This window comes from Saccharomyces paradoxus, chromosome II (assembly GCF_002079055.1).
Source record: "Saccharomyces paradoxus chromosome II, complete sequence".
Lineage (NCBI taxonomy): Eukaryota > Fungi > Ascomycota > Saccharomycetes > Saccharomycetales > Saccharomycetaceae > Saccharomyces > Saccharomyces paradoxus.
In genome coordinates, this window is record NC_047488.1 from 173,808 (window position 1) to 191,531 (window position 17,724).

The window sequence follows — 17,724 nt, forward strand, 5'->3', positions numbered from 1 at the left end:
GTCGACCACGCTATTCACTATTCGTTTGAGGCGATGAACATAATCATTTTAAAGACATTCTTAGGCAAACAATCGAATAATCGTTCGGTTTCTTGTTCAGTATAATCTGGAGCCGATTGGAGAACCCTCAAACAACGAGCTAAGACTACGGCACTGGTGAAGTTCCATGAAGTGTTATCACTCCCCGTAATGAAATAGCTCATCGTTTGGATAATCTCTGATAAATTAGACTTCTTGAACTGTTGGCAAATGGTAGGAGATAGCAGCATCTTCCATAAGGTCTCAATTAAGAATGTTTCTTTCACACCTGCAGTATCAGGCTGGATCTCTGTAACCAACATGCTTAGAATTCTTGTTGCCGAATGTTTTTTAAAAAAGTGCGACAGCATTAGATCGTCCCTGAACTCTTGTGCTAATTTATAGATTTCATTTCCATAGTCAGAAAACTTATTGAGCATTAAAAGGATTTGTTCCCATACTTCTTCGAACGACATTCTTAATGAAACACCATCATCGTCGGCATTCTCACCTAACGTGTTCAGAAAGTTCTTCCAAACTAGAAGACTATGAACGAGAATAATGGATTTACTGGATATTTTCGATGGTATCGAAGGCGTGTCATCAGTGGATTTCAAAAGCATGATACCAACAGCCAATAGTTCATCAAAACCATTTTCATTTGTTAACCAATCGATCATTTTCTGATTTTGAAAACAAATAATCAAGGGTTCGATCAGGTAATTTATATGTTTCATGGTGAACGAACCACTTTTGATCCTATTTATAGCCTTTGACATGTGATTAAAATAAACATCAGAATCCATCAAAGTATTACCAGTGGAATCGACCATTAAAAGATGACTAATTTCATATACGGTTAAGGAATCCTTTGGGAAATTATCCATGATCGGAAAATGCATCTTTTCTGATTTTTTGATATTTACCACTTTTATTTTCTTGGAGTTTATATCTTGTTCAGTTAGCGTTAGCTCTCTTTCTCTTTTTACTGTGATCCTCTGCTTTTGATCCATATTCTTATCCTCGTTTATTTTTATTGGCGACATGGTTTCCAAATCAGGCTTTTCATTTTCATCCCCGTTTTCAATAAGTTTCCCCTGTTCATTTATTATTTTTGGAGGATCCGTACTGAATTTGACAGTTAGTTCGTTATCGTCTTTCAATTTCCTTTCGGTATTGTCACCACCGTTTTGGAAAATTTCACTTAAATTCAAATCAGATTTTGGAGAATTTTCGACATCTTTATCGTCCTCCTCTTTTACTGGATTCGGCTGATCCAGTTGATAAACACTTACTATTTTTGTCATTTCTGAAAGCTTTTTATCTTTGTCATTATCATCGTGAATAACTACACTATTTGTACTTGATGATCTTTTTTGATCAACATTATTTTTCAGCTCTAGTGTTTTATCAGTTCCCAGGTTTTTGAAAGGATTAATCATTGTCATTTCCATGTATTTTTTAACATCATTTTCGTCCACTGCTTCATCTAATTCATCGCCTCTTTCAAGTTTCTTATCATCAATGGGGGTGAAACTTACAGAGCTTTCTCTCGAAATGATGTTTTCTACCTTAAAGTTGACATCCCTCTTCTCAAGTTCATGACAAATTTTCATCTTAGTGGATACGATGTCAAAATCAGTTAACAACTTATTAAAGCGTTTATTATCGAATTTATAAATTTCAAAAATTAAACTGAAATAACATGTATAGTCGAATTCTTTACCGTATATTTGGAAGAGAATCATTGATACTTTAGGCATAAAATCGTTTATTTCAGACCTCAAAGTGTTATCATGTTTTATGTTCAAGTTACGGAAAATCTCTAAAAGTAACTTGAAATAATAATTGAAAAAAGTAGTTTTGTATTTCATGTAGTATAGTTTGGAATCGGTCGCACAATTGTTGGAATTTAAGAAATTGAACAAATCCACGATAGTTGTAACTAAGTTGGTAAGCTCATAAGGCTTTTCGGGATTCATTTTATTCTTTAAGATTTCTGCGTAATCAAAACCATTAATAGAATATAGCTCAAGGAGATAGTTGAGGGGAACTTCATTTATAAATTTTGGTATGTTTAAGAATGGTTTAAAGTCATGTGGTGACTTCATCATAATTTGCCGCAGCTTTTTCAGAATCTTAGAAAATTCGAATTTTGGGACAGATGGTAACGATGATGACTGCTGTGATGTCGACAATAATTCCTTTTGTAAATACTGTAAGGCATCTTTGAACTGAGCCGAAAACGAAGCATCATTAAATATTTTGTAAAGGATTTCGTATTCGCCAGGTTTATTACTGCCTTTTAATGAGATTGGAGAGGATGACATCGGAACATCATTCTTATCCATATATTTCTTTATCAAAGGGTTAGAGTAACTGCTTGATAATTCATCAGTCAAATCGATTTGGTTTAACGGGAAGTCATCGAAATTAGTGTAATTTTCAGGTGCTTTTGTCGCAACAGTAGAAGAAGGAGGGGCGCTTACTTTTCTTTTAATAACACCGTTATTATCTTTCGTGTTACTGTTTGTAATAGCGTTTAAACTATCATGATTCCTTGCTCTTTTTTCATTTTCTTTACTTGAATACTCACTAGTTGATCTTAAATTTGTTTTCAACTTATTCGAGAATTTACTGGCTATAACGTTTCCACCAGTTGTGACCACAGGAGGGTTGAGTAGGGAAGTAGAGGAAGATTGAGTTGGTTGAGCATAGCTTGGATAGTTCCTTTTCTGTTCCAGTAAACTGATTCTTCTTGAAGAATTATTCGAAGATTGAGAGTACAAGCGAGACGTCGCAGAAGAGACAGAAGAAGTAGAAGACACCCTAGAAACTTGGTAGTTTATATTCAAGTGAGAGGGGATTGCCAATTCCGTTGCCTTTTTCAACTGTGGAGAAAAGGAAGAACTTAATAGTTTTTTGGCATTCGTGGGATAACATTTATAGAAATACCAAAAAGTTAATCTCATCGCTTCTCTCACGGTAGTTTGTGAATCTGAAATGCCCTTCTTCAACCATTCTTCGATGTATATGATATTATTTTCCAATTTTGAGGTTGGTGAAGTTGTATTTGAATTGTTGAGTGACAGATTGGAGTCGTTGAACTTAATTAGGAAGCTACGCAGCAGTATCGCAGAACAAAATCTCGGTGTTACGGTTTTCTCATTTATTAGTAAGAACGATAATTGGAATAGTTTATTGTGGAAATGATTTATATCAATGATCAAAGTAATTAAACAATGAAATGCAGTTTGTGAAGAGATTTTCTTAGTGGAAGACAATAAATTTTTGAAAATGACAAAGATTTGGTCCAGTATTGATAGGGGCAAATGGTCGTTTAAAATATGAATTAGTCTTTTGAGGAAAAGCAATGCCGTTAATGATAACGTAGTCCTCAGTGATGAAGTAGCTCTTGAAATTAACTCGATCAATTGCACCTCCTTTATTACGGTGACAAATTCTTCTGGATTGTCCTTGGGGATGTTGCCGGATATGATGTTATCTAATTCAACTATATTTGACTGCCTTAGTTTCCAATTTTGTTCCGTCTCCTTTACACTTTGGAATGGAACCAACAAATTTTCCAAGTCCTGCTGTAGTTGGTTCAAAGACTCATAATTTTTTCTCATGGCTGAATCTTTACTGCTCAGGTTGTTTGATAACTGCGGCAATTTCGCCTCAGCCAATAGTAGCTGATATTCGTACTCTTCATCAAACATTGACGACCTATCCTCTTGTAAGCCGTGTTGCTCTTGTGATTTTGCTAAGCTAACAAATTTTTGTTTAAACTTCTCCACTTCCAAATCATTAATAAATCCGTTTATCAGATCTTGTGAATTTTCGTCATCCATTTTCAAATACTTGTACATTATATCGAAAATGAGCTCTATTATTAAATTATTGCTATCGTCATTTGCGTGTTCATTTAGGTTAGTGTTTAAAAGATTGGTGAACGACAACATGAAAAATCGCAGTAGTTGCAAATGATTTGAATTATTTCTCTCATTAATCTGGATCAATTCATCGATGGTCAATAACGTGGACTTTATTCTATTGAGGTAATCTTCGTTTTGGTTTTCATTTGGTCTTCGTAAGAAATTTGCTAGAATAGTTTGGATCTTCGATGGATTCACCAAATAGATGGCTTCAATGGCCTTAATGGAAGCTAGCCAAAATTTCTTTTCATTGGGCAGTTGAAAGATCAAGTGGTTCAGTAACCGCTCAACTAGAGTGTCATTGAATTGTACCGGAGACTGCATGGCTACACGCTTTATAAGGTAACAAAGCGATGAGTGTGATAGAAAGATTAACCGCGGGTACGAATGGTAAGCGTAATGGCCGGAGATGAACAGCAACGCAGCAAAATAGGCCTGGATTGAGGATTCATTAACTAGTTCCTTCTTCACATGGCCTTTGAACCGGGTGAGCAGTGCCATTTTTTCCTCGATGGGTATAGACTCGTCCTTGAATACAGTATACAGAGGGAAGGAATCGTTTGGATGCGCATTAGTACTGCTGCCATCATTGGTCTCATTATTGAAGGATGACATTACTTCTAAAGAATTCGAGGTCTCTCCAAAAACCCTAGTAATTAACGCTAAATATGCCTGTCAATCGGATGAAGGAAAGTTTCAACTGCAAAGGTAAATAATAGATGTTTTTAACGCTCTAGAATAAATAAATAATTTGATTTTTCTATAAAGGTGTTAAATGCGCCAATACGCGCCGACGGGGTAACGTACCAAAATAGTGTGGTATTATCGTTTCATTACAAAAAAGGCACTATATTGTACTAAAAATTATGCTACAGTTGTTTTTATATTGTCAGCGTGGATGTTGATGACAACGCAGAGTTCATTCGGTTTTGTATTTGGGTCTCATTTGTCTCAGCAGATTGAGGATTTGTGTGAAGTTTCAAAGGCTCCGTGAGCAAATGGCCCATTCTTTCTATCTTGGTCCTGAGGTAACCCTCTATCTCTTTGGAGTCTATGCCTTCACTGGAGTTTGTCCAGTGGATGGGTACCATGGGCACCCGTTCAACGCACTTCAGGTAGGGCGCATGATCTACCTGTTTTATCTTTTCCGGATTGTTTGTCAGCAGTCTGACGTTACCAATGCCCAGATCCAGCAAAATAGCCTTACCCAGTGAGAAGTCCCTGGCATCCACAGGATGTTTCAGCATTAGGTTGGCCTGGACTGTGTCAGCACCTAGATCTTGCAGGTTGTAGGCCTTGAGCTTTTCACCCAATCCGATGCCACGACCCTCTTGTCTCAAATACACGATAACTCCGTGGCCGTTGCCACCCTTTATGTTGCTTGTAGGTTCGTGGTCGCACGCAATAAGCCTGCCTGCCCTATCAAATTGTTCACCACAATCGCAACGGGCGCTCCATGCGTTTTCACCAGTGTAACATTCAGAATGGATCCGCACCAACGTGCTGTTGTGGGCGTCCCATGTCGTAGCCTTGGAAGCTAACAACTCGCCTGTAATATCATCAAACTCCAGCGCCAATCCGAGTCTATCGTCCTCGTCTGCTACAGTCCTGCCGGGGTACAACTTGCCAATATAAGCGCCCCTGATCATTCTATCTTGTTGCGTCTCGTGCTGTCTTCTGCGGAATAGCGAGCGCGACCGTATATCTTCACCAAACACTATGGCCAAATGCTCCTTGTTATCCCGGTTGTTGCTGTACAGATGTAAAAAGATATCCGGGCCCTGTGTGGTGGGGATACGAGCTCTTGCGACACATTGTACTAATGGCAAGCCGCCGTCGTCGTCCCTACCGTCACCTGTGCCACCAATCTCACGCTCGCTGTTATTTTGATTACTGCTGTTATAGTTATCTATGGTCATCCTATAGGTTTGTTGTATGTCTGCTGTACGTCTGTTGTAGTTTTATGTATATCTTTCTTTGTAATGACTCAATTATTGTCCACGCCAGCACAGCAACTTCCTTATATATAACGTTACCTGCGCTGGCGCTCACCCCACAAGAGGCGTCCGACTAATTTCTGACAAATCGTAAAAGAAAAAGAAAAACTCAAAGGAAAAAGAAATGCTTCCGCCCTATATTATTTGTCTTAAAAGCTCTTAACACCCTACCTTTTTACTCAACACCCTTTGCCCCTCCTGATAAAAACCCTGTCATTGTTCACGAAAACCCTATTGTTTTTTCTGTGTGCCCGCCCGCTCAGCTAAACAACAAACAAGACTATAATCTGGATCAAAAGTACCCGAGCATATATAACTACAGGGTACAAGAAGTAAAGGCATCTTGCTCCCCATTCCCATCGCGCGCCCCCTTTACAACAAAGCATCAACTCATCGGGTAACTTAGAGACACAGCATCAGTATATATACCCGCCATGTCACAGTTCTTCGAAGCTGCTACTCCCGTTGCAATTCCTACAAACAGTACCAACGGCGGCACCAGTGATGCCGGCAGCGCCGCCACTGGCGGCGCCCCTGTCGTTGGCGCCACCGCTCAACCCACCATCAATCACAGGCTTTTGCTGTCATTGAAAGAGGCTGCCAAGATCATTGGCACTAAGGGCTCTACGATCTCTCGCATAAGAGCTGCTAACTCTGTCAAGATCGGTATTTCTGAAAAGGTGCCCGGTTGCTCTGACAGGATCCTGTCCTGTGCGGGCAACGTAATTAATGTGGCCAATGCAATTGGTGATATTGTTGACGTGCTTAACAAGCGGAATCCCGAGAATGAGGACGCTGCTGAGGGCGAGGCCGAGGAGCATTATTACTTCCACTTTTTGAACCATATTTTGCCAGCCCCCTCGAAGGATGAGATTAGAGACCTGCAGCAGCTGGAAAACATTGGTTACGTGAGGCTCATTGTGGCCAATTCTCACATTTCGTCCATCATCGGTAAAGCGGGTGCCACCATCAAGTCTCTGATCAATAAACACGGCGTCAAGATTGTGGCTTCCAAGGACTTTTTACCTGCCAGCGATGAAAGAATTATCGAGATCCAGGGTTTCCCGGGCTCCATCACCAATGTACTCATCGAAATCAGCGAGATTATTTTGAGCGACGTTGATGTCAGATTCAGCACAGAAAGGTCTTATTTCCCTCATTTAAAAAAGTCATCCGGTGAACCTGCTTCTCCTTCTACCTCCTCCAACACTAGAATCGAATTGAAGATCCCAGAACTATACGTGGGTGCCATTATTGGCCGTGGAATGAACAGAATCAAGAACTTGAAGACTTTCACAAAAACCAATATTGTCGTGGAAAGGAAGGATGACGATGATAAGGACGAGAATTTCAGAAAATTTATAATCACAAGTAAATTTCCTAAGAATGTCAAACTCGCCGAATCCATGCTTTTAAAAAACTTGAATACCGAAATTGAGAAACGTGAAAACTACAAGAGAAAATTGGAAGCCTCAGAAGGAAATGCCACTGCTGTTAATGAACGCTCTGATTCTGCTTCTTCCTTGGAAGAAAAAGAAGAAGCACAAGAAGAACGTGACAATAAAGAGGAACAGTCGTAGTATATACGTGTGCATGCGCACGTCCCACAAAGACAAAACAAACTGTCATCTTAACGAATAATGTTGCATCATTACTAGTTTAAACTGTATTTTATTAAAGGGAAAAAAATGATTCAATATGTATGTATGTATGTATATATATTTTGTGAAAAAAAAAAACGTTTTATAAATACTTAATAAAGCTGTTGTATTTTCTTTTATTATTATCCAAATTCTTCATTCTAAACATTTCGCGCATCGCTGGATGGAGGCACACAGAGGGAAGGGGAAAATAACATGAAAAAATCGTAAGATTTAGGCAATAGTATAAACAAATAAACAATAAAAATGCGACTACAGCTTTAGAACATACACTATCTTCATGGATGAATGATAAACTCCAAAAAGAGCATAAAGAAAACGACACCATTTCACAAATTAATGATTTCACGTCGCATATGAGTATAGACTTCCATTCGAATAACAATAGCAATATCATCGAAACTATTGGTGTTTCCAAAAGGCTAGGAAATTCTGTACTAAGTGAACTGGATTCCAGAGCTACCTCAAAATTCGAATTCTTAAAAGATCAATCCGAGCAACAATACAACGGTGACAAGAATGGCGAACCGAAATCGGACTCGTATGATATCAACGAGTTCTTCCAAGCAAAGCATGATTCTCAATTCGGCCAGATGGAGTCGCTAGACACTCATTATACTCTCTTACACACACCCAAGAGAAAATCTCAACATGCAATTCCACAGGATCGGTCAGATTCGATGAAAAGGTCAAGACCGTCCCGCTCAATTCCATACACTACACCAGTGGTCAACGATATCACAAGAAGAATACGAAGATTGAAGTTGCGGAACTCATTGGTCAATGGCAATGACATTGTGGCTAGAGCGAGATCTATGCAAGCGAATTCTAATGTTAATTCGATAAAGAACACACCACTGTCAAAACCCAAGCCCTTTATGCACAAACCAAACTTTTTAATGCCCACTACCAATTCCCTGAACAAGATCAACTCCGCTCATCGCAATGCCTCTTCCTCTTCGTCAGCCTCATCGATCCCAAGATCTAAGGTACACAGATCGACACCAATAAGAGACTTACACGCCAAAACCAAACCGACAGAACGCACGCCATTTGCACAAGGAACGAATTCGCAATTGAAGAATTCAGTTTCCGTTTTTGATAGACTTTACAAGCAAACAACGTTCTCTAGGTCGACGTCTATGAATAACCTATCATCAGGATCCTCTGCAAAGTCCAAGGAACAAACCAATGCGAAGACCCGGTTGGTGAAAAGTAAGACAAGTGGTTCATTGTCCACCAATCTTAAGCAAAATACGGCTACCAGCACAAAGGGTGAAAGGCCCATTTGGCGATGATTAAGTTACAAAGAATTGCATTTTATAAGGAACATCATGTGATGACATTTGAAAAGCGGGAAAGAATACTACTAATATAAAACTATTTACTGGATACTTAGAATTTTTTTTTTCTTCTTTATATGTAAAAGTTGTTTAAAAAATTTCATCGTTCTCTTTTTTTTTTTTTTTTTGGAATCTTCGATTCTTGTTGAAAAGAATTTCTAAAAAATATAGGAGGATAATAATATTATCAAAAACAAATCGTGTCACTCATTAAACACCAAAAATCCAAGAAAAAAAGAAAGAAAAGGAAATTGTGAGAAAGAATTTAGATTAGAAATCAAAAGTCAGATTAGACTTATTTGAACTTCTTACCAAACAAGATCATTTGTAGTTGATCATACATTGAGATAACACCAGCACCTGCGACACCTCTTAAAATGTTAGCACCACAACCCTTGAATAGAGATCCAACACCTTCAGCAGCAACAATCTTTCTCATACAGTCAAAGGCACCGTCGTACTTAATAGCTTGACCAGAGGTCATCATCATTCTTCTTCTAACGGTATCCAATGGGTAAGAACATGTAGAAGCACCAGTAGTAACAACCCAACCTAACAAGAATGAGGCCAAGAACGAACCTTCCAAAGAACCGGTCAACAATAGAGGCTTCAAGGAATCGTACATACCGAAGTATAGACCTCTGTAGACAACAATACCAACGACAGAAGGTAAGAAACCTCTGTAAAGACCAGCAACACCATCAGATTTCAAGGTTTTCTTGTAGACGTCGATCAAACCGTTGAATTGACGAGCACCACCCTTCTTAGAGGATTTGGAGTCAGCAGCCAATCTGGTTCTTGCATAATCCAAAGAGTAAACAAACAGCAATGACAAGGCACCAGCAGCACCACCAGAGGCCAAGTTACCGGCAAACCATTTGGTGTAACCTTCTTCCTTCTTGAAACCAAACATGGCCTTGATCTTGTCCTTGAAAGCGAAATTCAAAGCTTGAGTAGGGAAATAACGGATAACGTTAGCAGTGTTACCTCTCCAGAATGAAATGATACCTTCCTGTGTAGCGGTTCTCTTGAAACAGTCCGTAATACCAGCGTATTTTCTGTCCAAAGTACCTTGTTTTAACATTTCATCTTGGTTTTGAATCAAAAGTTTAACTCTTTCAATGGGAGAGGCGGCAGTCTTGGCGATAGCAGCACTAACACCACCCATTAAGAAATCAATCAAAAAGTTAGATTCCTTCTTTGGAGCTGGGGCTGGTGGTAATGGGGTTTTAACTTGGGCGTTAGAAGACATGGCTATTTGCTTATATGTATGTTAATGTATGATTCTGAGGTATAAAAGAGCGCACAAAAAAAGAACAACGACAAATATAAATAATATAGAGGGGCTCCTTTGATTTGTGGATGTATTGCAACGTACCGTTTAACTAACAGTGAGAATATACTGTTTTTGAGTGGGATGTCGTGAAAAATTAAATATTAAAAACTCAAATGGTATTTATATTGTGCGACGACGTGGGCCCGATCGACGGAGACATGTCCCCGATAATCGCACCTCACCCTCTGAGAGTGGGGCCCTCTCATTGGCCCGCGCTCTACACCAATCAGGGCAGTGCATTTACCGCCTTTCCTTTCCATAGAAGCTGTCCTCGTACATCGTGATTTTATGCATTACTATGAAAAATTATGTCTATATATCTGTACAAAATATATGTATGGTTATGGTGCATATATATATATATATATATATATATATTATATGAAGTTCACGGGAAGAATATTGTTCAGTAGACAATTAATCAGTTGGGCTGCTTTTGTCGTAAGTTTTGTTGTTCTTGAATGACTTTATTTAGCTGTTCGTCATTTTTAAAATCTTGTCGCCAATTGCAGATGGGACAGTGTAGCTGTTTGCCCCAGAAAACAGGAACCAACGGTATGAACCAAACAGTAAAAAATTCCTTTCTTTTTATGGGGCCGACACTATAATTGTGACAATTCGGGCAGTACAGGTTCTGATGCCCGGGCACAGAATCGTATGAAGAGTCGAAACTCTTCATACCACATACAATAGGGATGAATGACATGGTAATTTTTTTTTGGCGTTTTCTATTACGTTACTTATGGGGCACTGCAGTACACTAATTTCTATTGCTAACGTTTATTTTCAACTTGTTCTTCAGCCGCTTGTTTTATACACAGGAATTATTGAAAAACGGAGAGGAAAGGAAAAAGGGATAAGGATGGACGTGGCTAATGCGCATCTTCGTATGTGTGTATATCCTTTGATCTTCACTACATACTTTGTTACCCGACAATGCTATTTTTTCTTTTTTTTCTCTTCCTCTTTTCCACTTTCCTTCCTTTTTCTTTTTTCTTTTTTCTTGTGAAAATCAGTGTGACTAAAACTAGACTTCGTATTTTCGTAGAGGCACCACATGCCGGCTCCGCCGTCACCACATTCTCCCCTGCCGGTAAAGACCGGCGCACGCAGAAAAGGCGTACATAATGTCGGGCGGTAACGGAGTCATTCCATCGCTGATAAATACCCCTTGCAGCGAACCCAGAGCCCTATCGAGAATACAGCCCATACATCGCGTTAGGGCACTTGCCGTTTTACTCCGAGCTGTGCCGTCGTAGATGCATACGCGTCCTGCAGGCATACCATAAGCCCACGTACAATCACCTGTAGAAAGTAAGAAAGCTTGTGTATGTAATCAGAGCAGAAATCTGGTGGGTTCGAACGACTTTGGTACAGAGATATTATTTTTTGGTTCCGTCCTGCGTTATTCCTCCTGTCTCCTGCCGCTTTGATAACTTTTTCATTCCTCCCCTTAACTTGTTATTTCGTATTACGATATTAGGTAACTAAGTAGCTCAAATGGCGAAATGTAGGGACTCAATTCCACAGGTAGTTTTGTTTTTCGTTCTCATTTCTCATATCGGTGACTTCGCACACAAATAGGCGCAGTGATTTCTTTATCTGACTGAGCCTTGAAAAAAAAAACCAACGATTTCTCATGCAGTTAGTCGGCCAGTCGCTTATTGACTATCTGCGTGGTTCCCCTTCCTGCATAAAAATAAACACAATCTTAATACGCCATACGTTGACTCCATTTTTTGCTCGTTTCATTATATTATTTTCCTATGGCACTTCCTGCGTGGGATTCCCTTTATTATAACTTTTAAGGTTTCTACCCACATATATCCAATTTTTATCATGTTTTTCTTTTTTTTTTTTTTTTTTCTCTGTTGTGTTTTTGAAAAAAAAAAATCAATTGTTTAAAAGGAATTAAGCAAATTATATATATGCGACTGTTAGTTTCCAGTTCTATTTCCTGCTCTTATTTTTTCTAATTTGCTCTTTTCCCTTCTTTTCTACTTGCGTATTCATCTTGTATTAGGCGAAAGCTTAGTCGTAATATATAGAGATTATAATACCAATATAACTAATGTGCGCCAATATCCCCGAATTCGACTCTTTTTACGAAAATGAAAATTTAAATTACAACTTGGAATCACTCGCACCTTTAAATTGTGATGTTAACTCGCCCTTTTTTCCTATCAATAACAGTGACATCAACGTTAATGCTTATGGTGACGAAAATTTAACGTACTCCAACTTTTTATTGTCTTATAGCGATAAGCTGGCTGCTACAACTGATAAAAGCAATAGCATTAATAATAGTAATATTAATAATAATAGTAATAATAAAAATAATAATAATAATAATAATCTACTCGGTAATGATATCAGCCAGATGGCTTTTTTGCTCGATTACCCCTCTACTCTCAACGAACCGCAATTTTCCGTAAATTGTAAAGACATTTACAAAAAGGACATATCGACGCCTTCGTCATTAGTTTCGAGCCTGCCATCTGCTAAATTCTCTTTATCCCTATCAAATTCGCCTTCTCCTCCACCACCATCATCTTCCTCTTTAAAACAGGAAGAAGCAATAATTTCTAATACCAGCGCGAACAGCGACATATTTGCCGATCCTAATACATTCGAAAAGGATACTTTGCCCCTCACACAAGAACTGACGATAGAAAACCTAAATAATCAATTAAACTACCCAGATTTTACGATAAACACCATCGAACAAGATCCAACCCCTTCTTCTTTTTCGTCGTCGTCTTCGTCTTCGTCTTCGGAATCAACCACCTCTTCCAGCAGGAAGAGGAAGTCCTGTCATGATTCATTTACGCATTCATCGCCCTCTTCTTCTGAGTCCAAGAAAATTTCTGATTCAAGATTATCCGCCGAAGGTTTGGCTAAAGTACTGAATTTAGAATCTCCCGAAGAAGCTTTAAAAAGAGAGCGCTTTATATTGGGTATTTTCCAAAACGAACTAAATTACCCGCTAGGTTACAAGACGTGGATTAGGGATACTACAAAAGAGTATAGGACAAACTTAATTAACCAACTGCACGAACGAGTAAGGGTAAAGTACCCCGAATACAACCAGTCCATACTCGAAACTATAATTAGGCGAGGTACCTACTACATGATGCAGAGTAGGTTAAGAAGAGAGAGAAGAATGAAACTCAAAGAACGTAAAAGAACAACCTAATCTATAACCCAAAAAAAAATGCATTATATATCTCATCCATATATAGAACACACTCACTCACATAAAAGACAAAAATGTAAAAATGAACCGGTTTTCATATCATCATCATCTGTTCTCCTTTCTTTCAATTTTGAATTGTCTATGGAGAGATAAAGTATTGTAAAAAAAATAAAATAACATCGGAATTTTAGTATGGTACATATAATTAAAAATTTTACAACCCAGCTCCTATCAAGCCCTTATCACCTTCTTTTTATTAGAATCTAGTAAAAGAGGTTTTTTTCTTAGATTGCTTTATCAGCTTAGCCTTTTTATAGGTGTGATGTCTACCGTCTCTCCAACCTGAGGTATTGATCTTTTTCCTGGGAGCCTCTTCATTGGATTTTTTCTCGTCGACATCCATGTCAATTCCTTGCTCTTCCTTCTTCTTTAGATCTTCTAATTTCTGCTTTAGTAAGTCTTCCTTTAGTTTATCAGATATTCTTTGTTCGCGTGCATCTACTGCTTTTTGGAAAACTCCACGTCTTTTGATAGATTTAGCGTTTAGATGACTGCTAGCACGTAATGATTTGGCCATGATTTTTCGTTTCAGTGACTTTTACCCTAATTTATAAGCTTAATTCTTCGAATGTCGTCAATATTAATAAATGGAGTTGTTTTTACTAATTTTTAGTACGAAAATTTTTCATGGAACCTCATCGCTCTGTCTCTCGCAATCCAAAAAAAAAAAAAAAAAAAAAAAAGAGAAAAATAGAACTACATAAATGCGCCTTATGTGAGACAGTTTTTAACCCAGACATATTTACACCTGTACCTCCTGAAAATAAAAAGGATTTCCGCAAGCATTTTCAATCCTTCTGAGTTGTGGAGGCTGCATCTTCGTGTGGGAGAAACCCGAGAGCTGAGCTTAGTAATGAGCCTAGAGAACGTCCGTCCCTCTGGAAGGAGGCAGCACTTACTGCCTGGCCTCTCGCCTCTGTTCTTATCGCTGTGGGAATTGTGCGGGCCTGCCTGGATTGGCCCCTCTTTCTACACATTCCACATCGGTAGCTTATTATACTCCTCTGGAGACTACTGTATCTACATTGGGATACTAATAGTACGTTTATACATTACTAGTACTTGTAGATCTTTTCATCAAATCGAATAAAAAAGTCACCAATAAATTAGAGGAAAATGTATGTTTAACATTGATACTAAACTTTCAAACCTTCCACAAGAGTGTATCATAAAATATGCTATGAATGCCATTCATTGAAGACGATCAGATAAGAAAAAAAAAAGAGGTGACGACTCACAGCGTCCAAACAATGGGTAGCAACATCCATAGAAGAGTCTGAGATAAACTTCACCGTTCAAATGAATCGCTACGTTTATTACAAATTATAAGGTTATGGCAGCGATGGATACATGTTTGTTGTACTGCAAGCGTTAATTTGATTAATCGGTAAGGCAGTTCACACCAACCTTCGCGAATACATTCTTTACTCTTAGACAGGTTTTGTGATGTCAAAAAGAAGCAATTTTACTAACATCAATTTGCAAATAAATCTGCAAATTTTTTTTTCACAGGGCTAACTTGCGTACTCAAAAGAGACTTGCCGCTTCTGTTGTCGGTGTTGGTAAGAGAAAGGTTTGGTTAGACCCAAACGAAACTTCTGAAATTGCCCAAGCCAACTCTAGAAATGCCATTAGAAAATTGGTCAAGAACGGAACCATCGTCAAGAAGGCCGTTACTGTCCACTCTAAATCCAGAACTAGAGCCCATGCTCAATCCAAGAGAGAAGGTCGTCACAGTGGTTACGGTAAGAGAAAGGGTACCAGAGAAGCTCGTTTGCCATCCCAAGTCGTCTGGATTAGAAGATTACGTGTCTTGAGAAGATTATTGGCCAAGTACCGTGACGCTGGTAAGATTGACAAGCATTTGTACCATGTTTTGTACAAGGAATCCAAGGGTAACGCCTTCAAGCACAAGAGAGCTTTGGTTGAACACATTATTCAAGCTAAGGCTGATGCTCAACGTGAAAAGGCTTTGAATGAAGAAGCTGAAGCTAGAAGATTGAAGAACAGAGCTGCTCGTGACAGAAGAGCTCAAAGAGTTGCTGAAAAGAGAGATGCTTTGCTAAAGGAAGACGCTTAATTGATTATAAATAATTAGTAAAGAAATTATGTACGTTCTCATTGTTCTATATATGTTTTATTTTCTCTAAAATGTACCAAATACAATAATAGTTTCAAAAGAAAAAGGAAGGGAGCTAGCTTGAAGCAGACCGTTCATAGAGTTCACGAACATTGATTAAATTCCTCTAAAAAATGGGTAGTGAAGTCGTAGTCATCGCTTGTGCACCATAAATGGATTTTAGAGGGAAGCGAGTTACCTATCTAGAGGGCAGTTTGTCTAATTGTCTAATCCTTTATGGAATCGTGTAATATTGGTATATATTCAGGGCACCCAGGAATGAATTGATTTGCTACTATAGGGGGGAATAAGACGTGGCGGTATGTTTTGTACTGGATTTCTTTGATGATACTACCAGGATTGAGAGTTTTACTGCCACATATACGTTTAGGGCACTCATGATTACTATCAGTCCTGTGTATCGCCTCCATGTCGTATATCCATTGACCGACCCTCACCCTCTGCATTGTATGAGATTACTGGTATTGCTTTGTTTCAGGGAATACTAAGGGGCAAGAACTTTCGCGGATGCACCACTACTTTAACATAGCTTATCTACATCCATACTACTGCAAAATTATCTTAATATGTAAAAGTTCGGCTTCATTATCAAAGCGAAAGGTGTCTTTTTTATCATACCTTCAAGAAAGATAAGCGTGAACAATACTGTGTGGCAGAAAAAAGATTTGAAGAAGACACCAAAAACGACATTAAAATGTTTTTCTGCCACCTTTCTTTCGAACTCTGATTATTTTGAATTATCTTGTCATTATATCTCTGAATTTACGCATCTTTTTTCCAGCCTTTAAGTTTTGACTGAAAAATGTCCTTATGTTTACTAAATATAAAAATGGTTATTCTTTCCTCCATTCGCATCTTGGTAGGAAACTACTGGTGAATAAATTTTAAATACCAACTCTCTACAATGATAAGAATGACCACTTTGAATAGACGCTGAGGACTAGCCAATTGAAAAAAGACTGTTCAGGGATCCTTTCTCCAAGAACATTTTTTCCGCTGTCGTAATTATACCATTGTCGCTGTTCCTTTTTCAAATCCTGGCAATGAAGAAGTTTTGAACCAAAAAAAATAAAACCGAAAACAGAGCAACTTTAATTATAGTACGGCATAAAAGGAAAACAAACCTAGGATTCAACAAAGAATACAATACTTAAAAACATATATCTCACACTGATAACACCCAGCAAGTATGCTTTTCTTCTCTTTTTTCAAGACTTTAGTTGACCAAGAAGTGGTCGTAGAGGTATGTTTACAATGATTTACACCGGGATTCCCTTTGATACAAGAAAAACTAACGGTTATCGTACATCAATTTTTAAAAAAAATTTTAAATACTAACGTTTGCTTACTCCTATTAATGGTGTCTCCACTCAGTTAAAAAATGACATCGAAATAAAAGGTACCCTACAATCTGTCGACCAATTTTTGAACCTAAAACTAGACAACATATCATGCACAGATGAAAAAAAATATCCGCACTTAGGTTCCGTAAGGAATATCTTTATAAGAGGTTCCACAGTCAGGTACGTCTATTTGAATAAGAATATGGTAGATACGAATTTACTGCAAGACGCTACCAGAAGGGAGGTAATGACTGAAAGAAAATAAGGATTATGCAGTCTATCCTCATGGCATTCTTTCTCACTAGTTTTTTACACGAGTATCGTTTTAGGATATTGAGATTATATGTATATGTATATATGTAGGTCAAGAGATGATTCAACGGTTTGTACTAATTTCCAGTTCCGAGCGTTGAGAGGAATAACACACTGTCGTTCCTGCCCAGTGTTCATACAATTTTTTTACCAGAGTATAAGCTACGTGATCTGGTTAGAGATTCTGGCTTTTTTGCCCATTTTCTCTCAAGGAATTCGTTTATCAGGGTTTGTTCTATTTTACTAAATGCGCTTGATGGAAAAGCGAATGCCATGAAATGCAGATCAACACAACGATCGAAAAGTAAAAGTGTTTTCAACGAAGTATATCGCTACAAAAACCCGGAAGCGTCTATATTTTCGAACGGTAGCCCAAATCC

General features: G+C 38.3%; 10 protein-coding genes across 10 annotated transcripts; 5 read left to right on the forward strand and 5 right to left on the reverse strand.

Annotated features, from left to right (window-relative positions):
• Nucleotides 1-17: 17 nt before the first annotated feature.
• STU1 (Stu1p) lies at nt 18-4,571 on the reverse strand (the record flags this gene model as incomplete). The annotated part of the gene is made up of 1 exon (XM_033908673.1): nt 18-4,571. One exon carries the CDS (start codon nt 4,569-4,571, stop codon nt 18-20), a length of 4,554 nt encoding a protein of 1,517 aa, XP_033764564.1.
• A 266-nt stretch (nt 4,572-4,837) lies between these two features.
• RIB1 (GTP cyclohydrolase II) lies at nt 4,838-5,875 on the reverse strand (the record flags this gene model as incomplete). Its single annotated transcript, XM_033908674.1, has 1 exon — nt 4,838-5,875. One exon carries the CDS (start codon nt 5,873-5,875, stop codon nt 4,838-4,840), a length of 1,038 nt encoding a protein of 345 aa, XP_033764565.1.
• A 512-nt stretch (nt 5,876-6,387) lies between these two features.
• On the forward strand, nt 6,388-7,533 carry HEK2 (Hek2p; the record flags this gene model as incomplete). The annotated part of the gene is made up of 1 exon (XM_033908675.1): nt 6,388-7,533. The coding sequence occupies one exon, from the start codon at nt 6,388-6,390 to the stop codon at nt 7,531-7,533; it is 1,146 nt and encodes a 381-aa protein (XP_033764566.1).
• Nucleotides 7,534-7,898: 365 nt separating this feature from the next.
• On the forward strand, nt 7,899-8,912 carry SHE1 (She1p; the record flags this gene model as incomplete). Its single annotated transcript, XM_033908676.1, has 1 exon — nt 7,899-8,912. The coding sequence occupies one exon, from the start codon at nt 7,899-7,901 to the stop codon at nt 8,910-8,912; it is 1,014 nt and encodes a 337-aa protein (XP_033764567.1).
• A 340-nt stretch (nt 8,913-9,252) lies between these two features.
• Nucleotides 9,253-10,209, reverse strand: PET9 (ADP/ATP carrier protein PET9; the record flags this gene model as incomplete). Its single annotated transcript, XM_033908677.1, has 1 exon — nt 9,253-10,209. The coding sequence occupies one exon, from the start codon at nt 10,207-10,209 to the stop codon at nt 9,253-9,255; it is 957 nt and encodes a 318-aa protein (XP_033764568.1).
• A 505-nt stretch (nt 10,210-10,714) lies between these two features.
• Nucleotides 10,715-10,999, reverse strand: SPAR_B00760 (uncharacterized protein; the record flags this gene model as incomplete). The annotated part of the gene is made up of 1 exon (XM_033908678.1): nt 10,715-10,999. The coding sequence occupies one exon, from the start codon at nt 10,997-10,999 to the stop codon at nt 10,715-10,717; it is 285 nt and encodes a 94-aa protein (XP_033764569.1).
• A 1,365-nt stretch (nt 11,000-12,364) lies between these two features.
• Nucleotides 12,365-13,489, forward strand: SPAR_B00770 (uncharacterized protein; the record flags this gene model as incomplete). The annotated part of the gene is made up of 1 exon (XM_033908679.1): nt 12,365-13,489. One exon carries the CDS (start codon nt 12,365-12,367, stop codon nt 13,487-13,489), a length of 1,125 nt encoding a protein of 374 aa, XP_033764570.1.
• A 256-nt stretch (nt 13,490-13,745) lies between these two features.
• Nucleotides 13,746-14,066, reverse strand: SPAR_B00780 (uncharacterized protein; the record flags this gene model as incomplete). Its single annotated transcript, XM_033908680.1, has 1 exon — nt 13,746-14,066. The coding sequence occupies one exon, from the start codon at nt 14,064-14,066 to the stop codon at nt 13,746-13,748; it is 321 nt and encodes a 106-aa protein (XP_033764571.1).
• An 833-nt stretch (nt 14,067-14,899) lies between these two features.
• Nucleotides 14,900-15,629, forward strand: RPL19B (60S ribosomal protein eL19; the record flags this gene model as incomplete). Its single annotated transcript, XM_033908681.1, has 2 exons — nt 14,900-14,919; nt 15,062-15,629. The coding sequence occupies 2 exons, from the start codon at nt 14,900-14,902 to the stop codon at nt 15,627-15,629; spliced, it is 588 nt and encodes a 195-aa protein (XP_033764572.1).
• A 1,249-nt stretch (nt 15,630-16,878) lies between these two features.
• On the forward strand, nt 16,879-17,297 carry LSM2 (Sm-like protein LSM2; the record flags this gene model as incomplete). Its single annotated transcript, XM_033908682.1, has 2 exons — nt 16,879-16,932; nt 17,064-17,297. 2 exons carry the CDS (start codon nt 16,879-16,881, stop codon nt 17,295-17,297), a joined length of 288 nt encoding a protein of 95 aa, XP_033764573.1.
• Between the last annotated feature and the right edge of the window lie 427 nt (nt 17,298-17,724).